The 15,910-nt window shown below is 39.0% G+C and overlaps 1 protein-coding gene across 1 annotated transcript; it reads right to left on the bottom strand.

Moving 5' to 3' along the window:
* Positions 1 to 6,124: 6,124 nt before the first annotated feature.
* LOC110453812 lies at positions 6,125 to 13,526 on the bottom strand. The gene is made up of 3 exons (XM_021502980.1): positions 13,417 to 13,526; positions 7,346 to 7,464; positions 6,125 to 7,130 (listed from the first exon to the last, which is right to left on the bottom strand). Exons 2-3 carry the CDS (start codon positions 7,454 to 7,456, stop codon positions 6,774 to 6,776), a joined length of 468 nt encoding a protein of 155 aa, XP_021358655.1. The 5' UTR covers positions 7,457 to 7,464; positions 13,417 to 13,526; the 3' UTR covers positions 6,125 to 6,773.
* Positions 13,527 to 15,910: the final 2,384 nt, after the last annotated feature.

Raw genomic sequence — 15,910 nt, 5'->3', positions numbered from 1 at the left:
CCCCCAGCAGTCAGGCCACTGGTCATTTTATCAAAATAAACCTCCACCCAAGCAGTCAGGTCACTGGTCAGTTGAGTCACCGCTTGCCAAACAAGGCGATACTTTTCTTTGAGAAAATAAGCAACTCCATCAAGCAATTATCAAAATGAATGAAGTTCGATAATAAAAAACGTGGGTCAGAACATTTTGAAAATGTTTGATAAAGTTTGTAGGAGTAATTACTTAGGTCTTTCACTGTTTACTATTCATTGAAATTATCCAGGTTTTATACAATTTATATGTAATACAACATGATAAATACATGTACCGCACTACCGTGTGATGCAGTGTAACTTCCCGTTTAATATTTACAGCATTCGTACAACATCATCCAGATGACATTTAATAATTTATGACACAAGTTCCTCTTTGCGGCCCGGCCAAATCACACTCTCGAAGTAGATATCTAACACCGCGGGAAACTTTAGGCTAATTTGATCAATGAAAACATATTTTACGTATCGTTACGAATATGGAGAAAGATGAATTAAATATCCATCCTTTGGTTTTGCAAACTTAATGAAACGTATCTCGATGAGCCGGTTACTGCGAAAGCAGCTAGGCTGTTCCAAATATGTTCCTAGCTGAAGACCTCTTGTGTTAGAAAAAAAAAACGGTTCATAGACTGATTGGATTTGAATTTTTTTTATGAAGCGAATAAATAAGAAATGTTAAGATAACTTTAGTTGTTTTTATCTTGGTAAAGTTTGGAGTTGAAAACACTCATTTTGACATCAGAAATAACAATACAGAAATGTCGTCATTGTATTGTGACGTCGCCATTAAGACCTTGATACTAGGAAAGCATGTTAACCTATATTTATCTTGTAAATCGAGTGTTCGGTGTGTTTACTATATTCATCCTATTTGTATTCGCGCGAACTACGCGCAAGGGTTGTGTGACGTACAAAGGGCACATGGCGTTGTCTATTACTCACATGTCCTAGGTTCTGACCCTGGTCGGTCTACATGTGTTACTGATGCTGACCTGTGGCGTGTTTACCGTACTGATTCTTGGATACCGTTACTTAGTTCACATGTACTGTATTTACATATTCACCGTGTTGTTCTCAGTAATATCGTATAGCTGGTACACGTATCATGAATTTGTGGATGAATTATTATCATAGTTTTTATTTGTATTTCATCTTGCTTGATACCATCCATAACGGAGGTATTAGTTTTTATCATAAAAAAAACTTAAAACAACTCTTTAACCTCTTAAAACGTTTTTAAGTGCTACTTGTTGGATTCATCGTATGGAATTTTTATTAAGGTAAAGAAACATGAAAAATGTCTGCAGAGAGTTCTTTAATTTAGTTTTTCCCGAATTGTACACTATTTCGCCATTTTCCCCATTACTTTATTTCATGACCCAATACCTTTGATTGGGGCAAGTTTTTAAAACGTGAGCTGCAGCAGTAAAGAGAAATTCATTTAATGAGTATTTATTATGGATCCAAGGAATCCTTATTATGAAAGTATATAACTTAATGTTCAACAAGTTCCATTAACGATGTCACGGTCACCCTAAAGTCCAACCCCTCGATATGCTACGAAACAACAAATTCTCTTCAGTTCATTAGGTATCTAATCATGCGTAGTTAAATTTCTCTTTTAATTTCTGGGGAGAGGCATACAAGCTACAAACCAATGATGATTATGGCTTTGTGAAACATCAAAATCATAATGAAATGCTTCGGTAACAATTCAATGATGTTATGATTGTTAGGAATAGCTGAACTTAAATTTTATTTATTTTTGTTACATGTACATTTAGTGTTGATATTAAAAAGAATGTTATAAATAGCACGTGATGCATTAAACATATGACAAGTCAAAATGTTTTAATAAATCCAATTGAAGAATAATTAAATGTTCAAAACAGGTTGTAAACAACCATATAGATTCCACATAAAACAAGTTTGAGAAGTAATGGAGAAAACCATCTTCGCTACAACTGTTACATCCGCTACGATCCGGTCAGAAAGTGGATGAAACTGGATCGAGCCGGATCGTACCAGATCTTACCGGATCGTAACACTTGGCTAGCGAGGATTGACAAACGTGGGAAAGAAATGTTACAGTATGTAGCTAATAGAACCTATGATAAACTTAATGTACTGAATTTAAATCATATCATGTTAAAAACAACTTGTAATATATTTCATGTTCCCCGTCTTCCCAGTTATCTTACTGCACATATTTAAAAAGGCTCCATCCTTTCGCAATTAACCAGCTGAATTCTAGTTAATTGCGAAATGTTTGTTTGTTTGTTAATGGGTTTATAGACTCCTTTTCACGGGCGGGGACCCGTGTTCTGGCGTCTCGAGGGGGTAAGTCTCCAGCTTACCGGGCCCTCGGTGACTTGCCCGTCCAGATCACGCCCTAAGGTCGGTCAGCTCCTTAGATGCAGATAGGCTGTCACAGTTACATACAGCACGTATACGGGAGCGTGGAACACGTCCTTTCGACAGCTTCACTGTCCTCCTATGGTTAATTGCGAAAGGGTGAGGCCTCCTTAAATATGTGCAGTCAGATAACCCGCAGCTACTGTATGTAGAGATGATTTTATGAAAATGTAAGCATTCCGATAGACTGGGGATTTGTTTTAAAGAGTTTTCGTCAATTTTAATATTTTTCATTTCTTGGATGTGTGGCATTGTTTGGAACTATAACAACGATAAAATAATGAAGAGAAGCATAGCTAATCAACCCAACAACTAATTTATTTATCACAAAATATGTAAAACACGTTACTCACAGTGCTTTTATCGATCGATGAAAGTAATTATCGACAAGCTAAAAGCAAACAGGGAACATAGTTTCTTACAAAAAGAGTCAAAATTGAAGAAAATATACACGATGGCTTTATAACTAATTAATTTTACATTTTACCATCACTTTGGGTCTGAAAAAAGTGTTGTCTTCCTGGAAAAAATCGGAACTTTTTGCAGAGGGATACAATTTATACAATGGCAGAAATCTCCCTATATATATAAATGCATATAATGATATAAACGTTCACTTGGGACCTTATTCCACATCCCGCTAGCGCATTGTGTATTTGCATGTTAGTTGCATAGGTAATCTGAGGCTGGTGCCGTTCTCAGGTGCACCCGGCCACTCACGCATTTTCATAGGGATCTTGATATTTTACAAAACAATATTTTCACAGAGTTGGTCACTGCATCTGTTCAAGAATTATTTACTCGACAGAGCGTAACTCGATCGACAGCAAACATCGGCTTGTGAACTGTGTGAGCACCGATATGTACATGTGAGGTTGGTATACACAACATGCACACCAGTCCGCATCCCATGCACTTCACCTACGACCTTCTTGAAGTCGTCCGGTCTCGTAGAACTATTTTCATTTAGACATCCAGGGGTGGGTCCAGGTGAGGGCGTAATGGGCGTACGCCTCCTCCCCCCCCCCCCCCCCCCCCCCCCCCTTTTCAAAAAAAAAAGAAGTCAGGAACCGTTACAATAGTGCATTTCACAATTATTTTATGTTTTTTAGCCAAAAAAAAAGGTCCAAAACATTTTTTCGTATCGCTTCGCTCGGGCAAAGATTCGATTCTACACACCCTCTTTCAAATATCCTAGAAACGCCCCTGACATCAGTCTTAGTGCCTTAATATTAACTTATCTAACACCGTTATATATCATTATAGTAACTAAAGTTAAAGTTCAATATGTTAATCTTAAATCAAATTCTATACAGCATCGAGTTCCAATGTTTAAATGGCGTCTTTAAATATGACTTATGAGGTTGTTGAAATGTATGGTGACCATTCTCGTACCATCTTAGGGGAGCGTGTAGAACCTTAATGACAATTGCAGGTCAATGGTATATTTATTTCAGTGTCTTATACCTAAGTGTCCCATTGGAGCAACCAAATAGACCTTGGCCGCATTCCGTTTATCGCGATCCAAACGGTTGAACCGGTGGTACCAGAGTTGCTCGTTTATGAAATAAGGTCGGACCCAGTAATCTGATGCTGCTTCCAGGTGGTGAGCCTTGACAAAGTATTGCAATGTAAGGCCTGCATGAACACTTGCAGTTCCGCCAGGATTTATTTCTGAAAATGTTACATTCAATAAGAGACAAACCGGTTGTTCCGCATAAACGAACAGGCCCCATGGCCAGCTGTCCCCTTTATAACACTTAACATACGTTGACGTTCCTTTCTATCCTACATATTCTACCATTCAACGTCTCCCATGTGTACCTCTATTCAGGTGATGCTATTTCGATGAGAAGACCTTTGAAATTGGCCATCAATTGTAAAGGTTGTCAGTGCTATCCAAAACACTGGTCAACCTTAGCACCCCGTTAGAACACATTTTTAATATACAATGGTATTTTACTATATTGCCAGATTCGAGACCAATAGTATGACATGCCTGATACGGAAACATTGTTCCACTCAATAAATTTGCCATTTTTTTTTCGAATACCTTTCGTTAAATTGGTTCATATCATAAACTTTGACATTTCTAAATTCTTTGTAAAATAATATCTGACCATTTTCGCTTGGTGCTTTTGTATACAGTTTTAAACTTTTACTATTCTGTTTCTTTTTGGTATATGAAGTTCTATAATTATCCCTTATCATTGTTGTCAGGCCCGATATGACTTCGCCGTTGCTGGGACGTTAAGCAACAAACTAACTACTATTGACTATGCCTTGTTTCGCGTGTCCCTGTTTATTCCGTGAAATTTGAGTTTTAAACTTTGGTATTGTTTCTGCAGTCCTTTATGAAGTGTCTAGTGGATTCCATAATTTTAATGTACTAGGAAGGAAAGATTGTTCATATAATACTAATCGATACTTTTGTATTATATAATCTTGGTTATTTCTTAAACTGTATCTACTGATTTCCTTGACTCTATTCGCGACAATGTCGTTTAAATATGATGGCGATAAATTATAATGTTTTTTATGAAATGACTTTTTTTCTGCTCTCGTTTATTCTTAAATTTCTCCCAACCGGTTTCCATATATATAGAGATTGTCTACTTGCGAACGAAGGCAAACCTGTAACTATTCTGGATGCTTCTAGTTGAATTTTATCTATAACCTATCTAAATTTACATTATTACAACCATCCCATACCTAACCTGCATATTCCAAATTAGGACTAATGAACACAGTATTTATCTTAAATAAGATTTCTTTTATTTTCAAGGTAAATTTAAACTTACGTAAAACAGACAAATGTTATAAAGCTGATATGGCGGTACATTGTATTTGAATTATGTGATTTTCATTCAAAGAGACTGATAGGTGTTTGTAAATAGCACTGTTCGTCAACGTTTTGTTATTGAATGTCAAGTGTATGTTAAGTTTTTCTAATAAACCATAAAATGCAAATACATCAGTTTTATTAGGATTAAAAGTAATATTCTATTGCTTTGACCAGTGTTCTATGATGACTAAATCATGATTTATATTGTGTTCAAATTCCATACTGCTATTTGAGGAATATGCAAGTGAAGTATCGTCAGCAAAAATTCTCGATAAAGAAAGTAAGTTTTCATGTTTATCATCAATAAATATCATAAATAGAAATGGTCCAAGTACAGAACCTTGTGGAACGCTTTGGTAAAAGGCAAGTGCGCTTTCCACTGCGCCACCCGACCACCGCATACAAAGTGAGTATAGAGTATTGCAGAGGAGCTTACAGGGGAGAGATTTTGTCTATAAAATAGAGATAGCATGCCTTTTAGTTTCGGCCAAGCACGTCTGGATCCGTCGGCTAAAATAAGCCTGTCGACTTTTTCAAGTGACCAGCCTCGTTCATGTCATATGAATACAACTTCTAGTGTATATCATATACATGTTTGAAGTTATCAGATACAACATTACATCTGAAAGTGGAGGTCAAAGATCAGACGGATAAGGTGAAACATGTGACTCCAAGACACACAGACTAGCTTCCGGAAGTAACCGATTCAGTTCTCTCGAGTTTCGGGTCAGCCTTCGAGTATATGTTTGTCACGTGTCTGACTATGCTCAGAGGTCACGTATCATCTGTAAGTACACATGTGTCCACATAAAAAAAATTTGAAATATTGTTATGTGTAACATGTATATTTATTAAACCCAAAATATTTAATACACTCATGAACTGACAACAAAAGAACAAGACAGGAACGTTATATATATATAAAAATCATGTACAATATAAAAAACTGACATATATATTGCCCGTTTGTATAAAAAAAATATAACATATCAGAACGAAACTTGTTTGTATTTTCAGCCTTTGTCATTTTGGCATTCTCTTTCTCGATTGTTCTCGTTTAAATATTTTAACAAATTACACAGGAAGACAACAAAGACAAGGAGAACGAAAGAATTCACTTTCCATAACAGCAAAACCTGGATATAGCGCCCAGTAAGGGACATATGAAACGACCGTAATATAGGGGGGTATCATTGTAGACAGACATTCAATTCCAGCTTCATACTCTATTATAATAATACAATCACTGGTTTATTTATAAGTCACTGGGAAAATGCTCTATAAGAATTTTGATGCTCTTTATCACATACAGAGTTATCTACCCTTGGCTTTCGCGAAGTACATTTTATGTCCCGATGACGTCATCTCACTGATTCAGTATGATAACCACGTAAGCAGAAAATGAAGGATGCGAATTTGCGAAGTTTGGCGAATATTCTAAGGGAGATAACCACAACGGAGGTTGATATATGTCTTGTTTAAAAGACATCCGCGATTTTGGCCAAAATATCTAGAATAGGGTCATCAATTTCAAAAGAAGGCGCTGACTGTGTATTAAACGCACATCCTGATAGAGTTGCTCGCGTACGTTTTTCCAACTGAATAGCTGTGTCCACGACAACCTCGACGTTAGAATGTGTGACGCCGTTCACGTTGAAGTTTATGTGGATTTGCTCTGCTAATTTCCGCCGATAGAAGTCGCCCCTGTCTCCTGACATTCCGACGTCATCATGACAACCACGGAGATAGGTCTGGACCTGCGCAATGCTGCTGATGCGCCGCTCTTTGATGAGGTTTGTGTTGTTCATCATCAAAATGATCCTCTCAATGGCAACCTGTAATAGCACGTGGTGTATTGTTAACAACCATGGATGTTTTTTTCTCATCGGTAGTCGACACAAAACATTTGTTTTTCTTTCAATAAATGTCGATTTTACAACATTAAAAAAAGTTGTGTAACACTTAGAACAAAGTCAATATACCTGATGTCTTAAATATTTCTCTACAATTCAATACCACCTGATTTGATTTCGAAAATAAAGCCCTGTACCTGTGCAATCCTATTCATTGTCCTGATGGAAGCCATACTGTCCAGCGGGGGTCCGGTGTGATGAGTTCCGGTCGGAGCCCTGGCAAGCTTGTAACCTACTCCGTACGACATTCTGGAATCTGTAGAACATTAATGTATAGGGTAGATTATTGCTCATTTACGTTTTAGCAATATTTTAAATAACACATGCCGGTTAGTTTTGTCAGAAATATATAGAGGAATTAGGAAAACTCACTTTTTTTTTTCATTTCTTTAAAAATAAATAAATGGTGTGTCGTTCGTAATATAGGTTGCAGTCGATGACAGAAGCAAGACAAACGGTAGGGTTGTGATAAAGGTAAGGGTTATGGCAGCACGGTTGTGGTGAGGGTTAATGTTATTGTAGGTTTGTTTTGGCGGTCGCGTAGTGATGAGGGTTATTTTAGGGTTGAGATGGCGGTAGGGTTGTGACGAGGGTTATTTTAGGGTTCAGATGGCGGTAGGGTTGTGCTGAGGGTTAGTTTAGGGTTGAGATGGCGGAAGGGTTGTGACGAGGGTAAGTTTAGGGTTGAGATGGCGGTAGGGTTGTGATGAGGGTTATTTTAGGGTTGAGATGGCGGTAGGGTTGTGCTGAGGGTTATTTTCAGGTTGAGATGGCGGTAGGGTTGTGACGAGTGTAAGTTTAGGGTTGCGATGGCGGTAGGGTTGTGATGAGGGTAAGGGTTACTGAAGGGTTGGAGTGATGATAGGGTTGTGATAAGCGTCAGGGTTATCGTAGGGTTGGAATGGCGGTATGGTTGTGATGAAGTAAGTGATACGTACGTTCTAAGTATGTTTTGAACACAGTAATAGAAAATGTATCGGCGACTTCTCAATAATGTCTGTTTCCTGCGTGAAGCAAAGTGAATCGCTGAAAACAACTAAGCCACAACGTGCCGAATCAGTAAAGTCAGCTGTCATACTAACATCGAGACATTTCGTCCAAATAACACTTTGATACTGCCAACAATCAGAAGGACCGGTGATATGTTTACCTGTTTTTCAATATATATGGCGATATGATTGTGATGAGAGTGAGGGTTAGTATAGGATTGCATTGGCGGTAGGGTTGTGGGTTGAGATGGTGATAGGATTTTGATGAGGGTTGGGGATATTTTAGGGTTGAGAAGGCGATATGGTTGTTATGAGGGTTAGGGTCATGGTAGAGATAGAGTTGAAGTAGGGTTGTGATAAGAGTTATGGTTACCGTAGGGTTGAGATGAGGGTTAGGGGTACTGTAGTGTTGAGATGGCGATAGGGTTGTAATGAGGGTAAGGGTTACTGTAAGGTAGAGATAGCGGTAGGATTGTGATGAGGGTAAGGGTTACTGTAGGGTAGAGAAAACGTTAGTGTTGTGATGAGGGTAAGGGTTACTGTAGTGTTGAGATAGCGGTAGGATTGTGATGAGGTAAGGGTTATTGTAGTTTAGAGATAGCGGTAGGATTGTGATGAAGGAAAGGGTTACTGTAGGGTAGAGATAACGGTAGGATCGTGATGAGGGTTAGGGTAGGATAACGGTAGGGTTGTGGTGAGGGGAAGGGGTACTGTAGGGGAGAGATAACGGTAGGATTGTGATGAGGGTAAGGGTTACTGTAGGGTAGAGATAACGGTAGGATTGTGATGAGGGTTAGGGTAGGATAACGGTAGGATTGTGATGAAGGTAAGGGTTACTGTAGGGTAGAGATAACGGTAGGATTGTGATGAGGGTTAGTGTTACTGTAGGGTAGGATAACGGTAGGGTTGTGATGAGGGTAAGGGTTACTGTAGAGTAGAGATAGCGGTAGGGTTGTGATGAGGGTAAGGCTTACTGTAGAGTAGAGATAGTGGTAGGATTGTGATAAGGGTAAGGCTTACTGAAGGGTAGAGATAGCGGTAGGATTGTGATGAGGTAAGGGTTATTGTAGGTTAGAGATAGCGGTAGGATTGTGATGAAGGAAAGGGTTAATGTAGGGTAGAGATAGTGGTAGGATTGTGAAAAGGGTAAGGGTTACTGTAGTGTTGAGATAGCGGTAGGGTTGTGATTAGGGTAAGGGTTACTGTAGTGTTGAGATAGCGGTAGGATTGTGATGAGGGTAAGGGTTACTGTAAGGTAGAGATAGCGGTAGGATTGTAATGAGGGTTAGGGGTACTGTAGGGTAGAGATAGCGGTAGGATTGTGATGATGGGAAGGGTTACTGTAGTGTTGAGATGGCGGTAGGATTTTGATGAGAGTAAGGGTTACTGTAGGGTATGATAGCGGTAGGATTGTGATGAGGGGAAGGGTTACTGTAGTTTAGAGATAGCGGTAGGATTGTGATGAGAGTAAGGGTTACTGTAGTGTTGAGATGGCGGTAGGATTGTGATGAGAGTAAGGGTTACTGTAGGGTATGATAGCGGTAGGATTGTGATGAGGGTAAGGGTTACTGTAGTTTAGAGATAGCGGTAGGATTGTGATGAGAGTAAGGGTTACTGTAGTGTAAAGATAGCGGTAGGATTGTGATGAGGGTAAGAGTTACTGTAGGGTAGGATAGCGGTAGGATTGTGATGAGAGTAAGGGTTACTGTAGAGTTGAGATGGCGGTAGGATTGTGATGAGGGTAAGGCTTACTGTAGGGTAGGATAGCGGTAGGGTTGTGATGAGGGTAAGGGTAACTGTAGGGTAGAGATAGCGGTAGGATTTGATGAGGGTAAGGCTTACTGTAGGGTAGAGATAGCGGTAGGATTGTGATGAGGGTAAAGGTTATTGTAGGGTAGGATAGCGGTAGGAATGTGATGAGGGTTAGGGGTACTGTAGGGTAGAGATAGCGGTAGGATTGTGATGAGGGGAAGAGTTACTGTAGGGTAGAGATAGCGGGAGGATTGTGATGAGGGGAAGGGTTACTGTAGGGTAGAGATAGCGGTAGGATTGTAATGAGGGTAAGGGTTACTGTAGAGTAGAGATAGCGGTAGGATTGTGATGAGGGTAAGTGTTACTGTAGGGTAGAGATAGTGGTAGGATTGTGATGAGGGTAAGGGTTACTATAGGGTAGAGATAGCGGTAGGATTGTGATGAGAGTAAGGGTTACTGTAGTGTAAAGATAGCGGTAGGATTGTGATGAGGGTAAGAGTTACTGTAGGGTAGAGATAGCGGTAGGATTGTGATGAGGGTAAGGGTTACTGTAGGGTAGAGATAGCGGTAGGGTTGTGATGAGGGTTAGGGTTAGTGCAGTGTTGAGATAGCGGTAGGATTCTGATGAGGGTAAGGGTTACTGTAGGGTAGAGATAGCGGTAGGATTGTAATGAGGGTAAGGGTTACTGTAGAGTAGAGATAGCGGTAGGGTTGGGATGAGGGGAAGGGTTACTGTAGGGTAGAGATAGCGGTAGGATTGTGATGAGGGTAAGGGTTATTGTAGGGTAGGATAGCGGTATGATTTTGATGAGGGTAAGGGTTACTGTAGGGTAGAGATAGCGGTAGGATTGTGATGAGGGTAAGGATAACTGTAGGGTAGAGATGGCGGTAGGATTGTGATGAGGGTAAGGCTTACTGTAGTGTTGAAATAGCGGTAGGATTGTGATGAGGGTAAGGCTTACTGTAGTGTTGAGATAGTGGTAGGATTGTGAAAATGGTAAGGGTTACTGTAGAGGAGAGATAGCGGTAGAATTGTGATGAGGGTAAGGGTTACTGTAGAGTAGAGATAGCGGTAGGGTTGTGATGAGGGTAAGGCTTACTGTAGTGTTGAAATAGCGGTAGGATTGTGATGAGGGTAAGGGGTACTGTAGGGTAGAGATAGCGGTAGGATTGTGATGAGAGTAAGGGTTACTGTAGGGTAGAGATAGCGGTAGGATGGTGATGAGAGTAAGGGTTACTGTAGGGTAGGATAGCGGTAGGATTGTGATGAGAGTAAGGGTTACTGTAGTGTTGAGATAGCGGTAGGATTGTGATGAGGGTAAGGGTTACTGTAGTGTTGAGATAGTGGTAGGATTGTGATGAGGGTAAGGGTTACTGTATTGGTGAGATAGCGGTAGGATTGTGATGAGGGTAAGGGTTACTGTTGTGTTGAGATAGCGGTAGGATTGTGATGAGGGTAAGGGTTACTGTAGGGTAGAGAGAGCGGTAGGATTGTGATGAGGGTAAGGCTTACTGTAGGGTAGAGAGAGCGGTAGGATTGTAATGAGGGTAAGGGTTACTGTAGGGTAGAGAAAGCGGTAGGATTGTGATAAGGGTAAGGCTTACTGTAGGGTAGAGATAGCGGTAGGATTGTGATGAGGTTTGGGTTATTTCAGGGTTGAGATGGCGATCGTGATGTTATGAGGGTTTGGGCTATTTTAGGGTTGTAGTGTTGAGATAGCGGTAGGATTGTGATGAGGGTAAGGGTTACTGTAGGGTAGAGATAGTGGTAGGATTGTGATGAGGGTAGGGGTTACTGTAGGGTAGGATAGTGGTAGGATTGTGATAAGGGTAAGGGTTACTGTAGGGTAGAGATAGCGGTAGGATTGTGATGAGGTTTGGGTTATTTCAGGGTTGAGATGGCGATCGTGTTGTTATGAGGGTTTGGGCTATTTTAGGGTTGAGATGGCGATAGTGTTGTGATGAGGGTTTGGGTTATTTTAGGGTTGAGATGGCGACAGTGTTGTGATGAGGGTTTGGGCTATTTTAGGGTTGAGATAGCGATAGGGTTATGATGTTGGTTAGGGTAATCGTAGAGATAGAGTTGCAGTAGGGTTTGGATTGGGATGTTGGTTACACAGGGACATGAGAAGCTCGTACATATATCATTGGGAGTAGCATTTTGACCGAAAGTCGATGTAATCCACTAAAACGTGTACAATCACTCTGAACTCCTTAGTTTAGGTCCTACTATAGCTGTTACTAATTCCCAGGTCCCTGTGGTTGGTAAGTGATGGGTTGAAGTTTCGAATTGTTGTGATGAATGTGAGGGTTATATTGGGCTGGAGTCGAGAATACAACGAATGTGTTACGGGTGCATAAAATGGAAACACTGATAAGCATAACAACACTGCACATGTTTCACATGGGACTAATTATTTTAAGGTTGAGGAAATATCAACCATAAAATAACCACGCTCTTGCTTTTTTTTACAGTAAATTTCCAATTAATATATATTTTTTACTCGACCTAAATTTCCCCGCGGGGAAAGCACTGCTTATGTTGAATGTTATATACCCGTGGTTCCGGTTTTACTGGTATTTCACCTAATGCAATACATTTTCATGACACTGTCTAAAGAAATTATGTACATCTATTACGGCCTGTAGATTTAAACTCTAAAAGATCTATTTGATAGATCCGTTTTTGGTGTATCGAAATGCATATGAGGTTGTCACTTAGTAAGTGAGTGTTATTTAAACCCTAGGAGCGTGTTTTTTTTTTTACATACATTGCATAAACACATTTGGATCGAAACATACACACTGTCGCTTATTGGTTATACTCACAGGGACATGTCACATGCTATTCCTATACACTGTACATATTTAAGTGGGCATCAGAGTATAACAAAAATTCTTCTGCACATGCCCCTGTGGCTTTTCTGCTAAAATTGACATAAAAATAAACATTCGTAGATCTGTAGCCTCCCCTATCACCAGATGTGCACGTGTAATCTCAACATACCCGTCCCAGTGTCCACTAGTTTCGGAGACCCAGCTATTCCAACGAGTCAGTTTAATGGGTAACTCTTACCTAACGAGTAAATAATAGAGTTCAACAAATCAATTAAAAAAAAATGCAAGTTAAACGTCTTATTATCTTGTATTTACAGTTCAGGTTAATGTATTGTGTGTACATTGCCGTGTGTAATGTGCCTGATAATCGGAACTATTGTCTACATATGTGAACAGCACAATACAGTCTACACGGCCACTATTGACGTTACTACAATGCCTGTCTGATAGATTTGTTTTAAAGCCTCGCCGAGCAGGGAGGTCGTTATGATATCGCTCGCTAGCACACCTGTCCAATCTACCCTGTATGATACCACCTTGCGCCAGTGTTGCTCATAAATACCCCCCAGACATTCTTTCCCCACACACTAGTGAGAATGGTATATGTTGTGTAATTAAACATTACTTACGTGTCGGGCAAACTGCCTGGAGAAAGTTAAGATCTGCTATCGAGTGGGTAAGACAGTAACACCTGGGAAACAGCGATCTCTCAGGTTGCTATATGTAAACAAATAACGCAGGGGAGATCACTCCCGGGTAACTGGGTGAAAGTTGTGTAGGTAAGTATTTGTTAAGTGTACACTCAGTATGTTCGTTGACAACACTACCACATAACCACCTTCGTTTACTCCACTGTTCAAATTTCAATAAATTTTTGATTTTTATCAAATTGTTCAGTATACAATAAACAGCATATAGAAATATTTATTTAACGTCTTAAATAGACATATACAGATAATAATATTACCTGTTTATAGTAAATATTTTGACAAACAGTAGTGTACACGCGGATGACATAACTTAGGTCATATTTACACACCTGTACCATATTCACGATACAACAAATAAATATATTATAATATACATTGTCCATACCATAGGAGAGGGCTTGCATAGGCATAACGCCTGTTGTCACCAATTCCTTTTCAATTTGTATAAGATGCAATATTCAACAAAATGTTTGTGAAATAAAAATACAACAAATAAGATAAGAGCATACAGTATAATTAGACAGAAAATATTTCTCTACACAAACCTCATCTCATAAAATGCATTTCGGACCGTTATCATGAAATAAAGTTAAACAAATTTTGTTAAATAAAATACATAATGAAATAATATGAAATAAAATCAATTTTTGTATAAATAAATTAGTTAGAGATCTGTCATGTTGAGGATTCATTTCTTTAGCAATAGTGTGAGTTTCTTCAATTAAGAAATTGTCCGTCAGGAAATACAGCACTTTCTTGTACGAAATAACGCAGTGTGGTAAGACATCTTTCCATTTTGAGATAAGTCAGGTATATATCAGTCTGAATAATGAAAACGGCAGATCAATAGTCCTGCACTGTTTCCGCAGACTAACATACATAGTTCTGTATGTAGCTAACTATAATGGGTTATATTGTATTGTTTAAACTTTAGGAAAGAATAACAAAATTCAAATGTCGATATTGCACTTTGTGATGCGCATTAGCAAGACACTGCAGAATACATCATTGTCTAGGGGGGAAAAACAAATAAAAACTATCAAAACTTACTAGGATGAAATAAGGAGGATTTTCGTTATAGAAAATAATTCACATTCGTTTTTCGATAGCTTTTTTTTTATATACATGTACCAGAAACAGCTCAATGAGATTTATGGAACAAGGCATAAATTGTAAACTTCTGTGAAATATTCACGGAGTATACATAATTAACTCGAATAAGAAGTCAGATGGAAAAACTCAAACGACGACCAAACATGTAGCCGCAACCTGTACAACGCGTAGGAAACCTACGAAAAGACCAATACAGCGGCAGCTATAACTACAGACAATATACCAGTCCCCACACTGTGTGATGTGATTTTATCCATAACTCTTTGGGGAAACTCGGATAATAAACAACGTATTCTTATACTTTGAATACATATTTACTTAAAATACCGCGCACCTTGCGTAAACAAATCTCCTAAAGTTTGCTTTCGCTATTTTTAGATCTCGTCAGGTAAATAGTCTTCCTTATAGATTTAGAAACAGAGCTAATTCCCCTAGATATATTCCGACTTTGCGTATTGCAGAGTTATCTTCTGTTGAGAGCAGGTATTGATTGTTACGTCATTGGTTTGTGTGAGAAAATTACGTCGTTTTCTCAAAAATTGATGACGTTACTCTCACAAACAAATGACGTAACAATCAATACCTGCTCTCCAGAGAAGATAACTCTGCAATACGCAAAGACGGAATACCGTTATTTGGACATGCATTACGACTCCCTAATCTGTACTAGTATGTTATCATTTGTGAAAACTCCCATGAATATGTATTTGTATTTGAACACCTCCAAACCAGTCCTAAATATATACTAGTTTAGTACAACATCGACAAACCAGGAAATTAAGGATCCAGTTTATCTCCTCTGTCTTATCCGTAATAATTTACACTGTATGTACATATTAGATTATTAGATAAATTATAAACTCATCACATGAAGAAGTTCTGGGTCCGTATTCATGAAACCATGCTCATGCTCAAGCAGGGATTTTGTGCTCAAGCCCAATTTCTTGTTCCGGTTATAAATTAACAAAAAAATAATTTTGTCAATAATTTTGAAAAAAAAGTTGAAGAGACTTAAGCCAAATACTGTTTTCAATGATTACAATTGCTTTTTTGATCGTTTGACATGATTTAAGTGAGCTGCAAGAACCCTGCTTTGAGCACAGAATCTATGCTTGAGCATGAGAACGGCTTCATGCATACGAGCCTACTGGTGACAACGTTAACAGTAGATTCAACAGCTAAAGGGAGAGAACCTCATCTAAAAAAGTCTTCATTTACTTGACAAACCGCTAAATGGCCGTTTTATTAAAACTATCACTATCAGAGTACATAAGTATGGAAATCACACTCGGATCATCAA

The sequence above is a fragment of the Mizuhopecten yessoensis genome, unplaced genomic scaffold (assembly GCF_002113885.1).
Source record: "Mizuhopecten yessoensis strain PY_sf001 unplaced genomic scaffold, ASM211388v2 scaffold7513, whole genome shotgun sequence".
In the NCBI taxonomy this organism is placed as follows: domain Eukaryota; kingdom Metazoa; phylum Mollusca; class Bivalvia; order Pectinida; family Pectinidae; genus Mizuhopecten; species Mizuhopecten yessoensis.
The sequence above is the reverse complement of the archived record's forward strand: the minus strand, read 5'-3'. Positions and strand labels throughout refer to the sequence as shown.

Bases quoted from the DNA above. Each gene is read 5' to 3' on its own strand.
- LOC110453812 (XM_021502980.1), bottom strand. From the start codon at position 7,456: ATGTCGTACGGAGTAGGTTACAAGCTTGCCAGGGCTCCGACCGGAACT. The intron at 7,131-7,345 runs GTACAGGGCTTT...GTGCTATTACAG, and splicing joins CAATGAATAGGATTGCACAG to GTTGCCATTGAGAGGATCAT.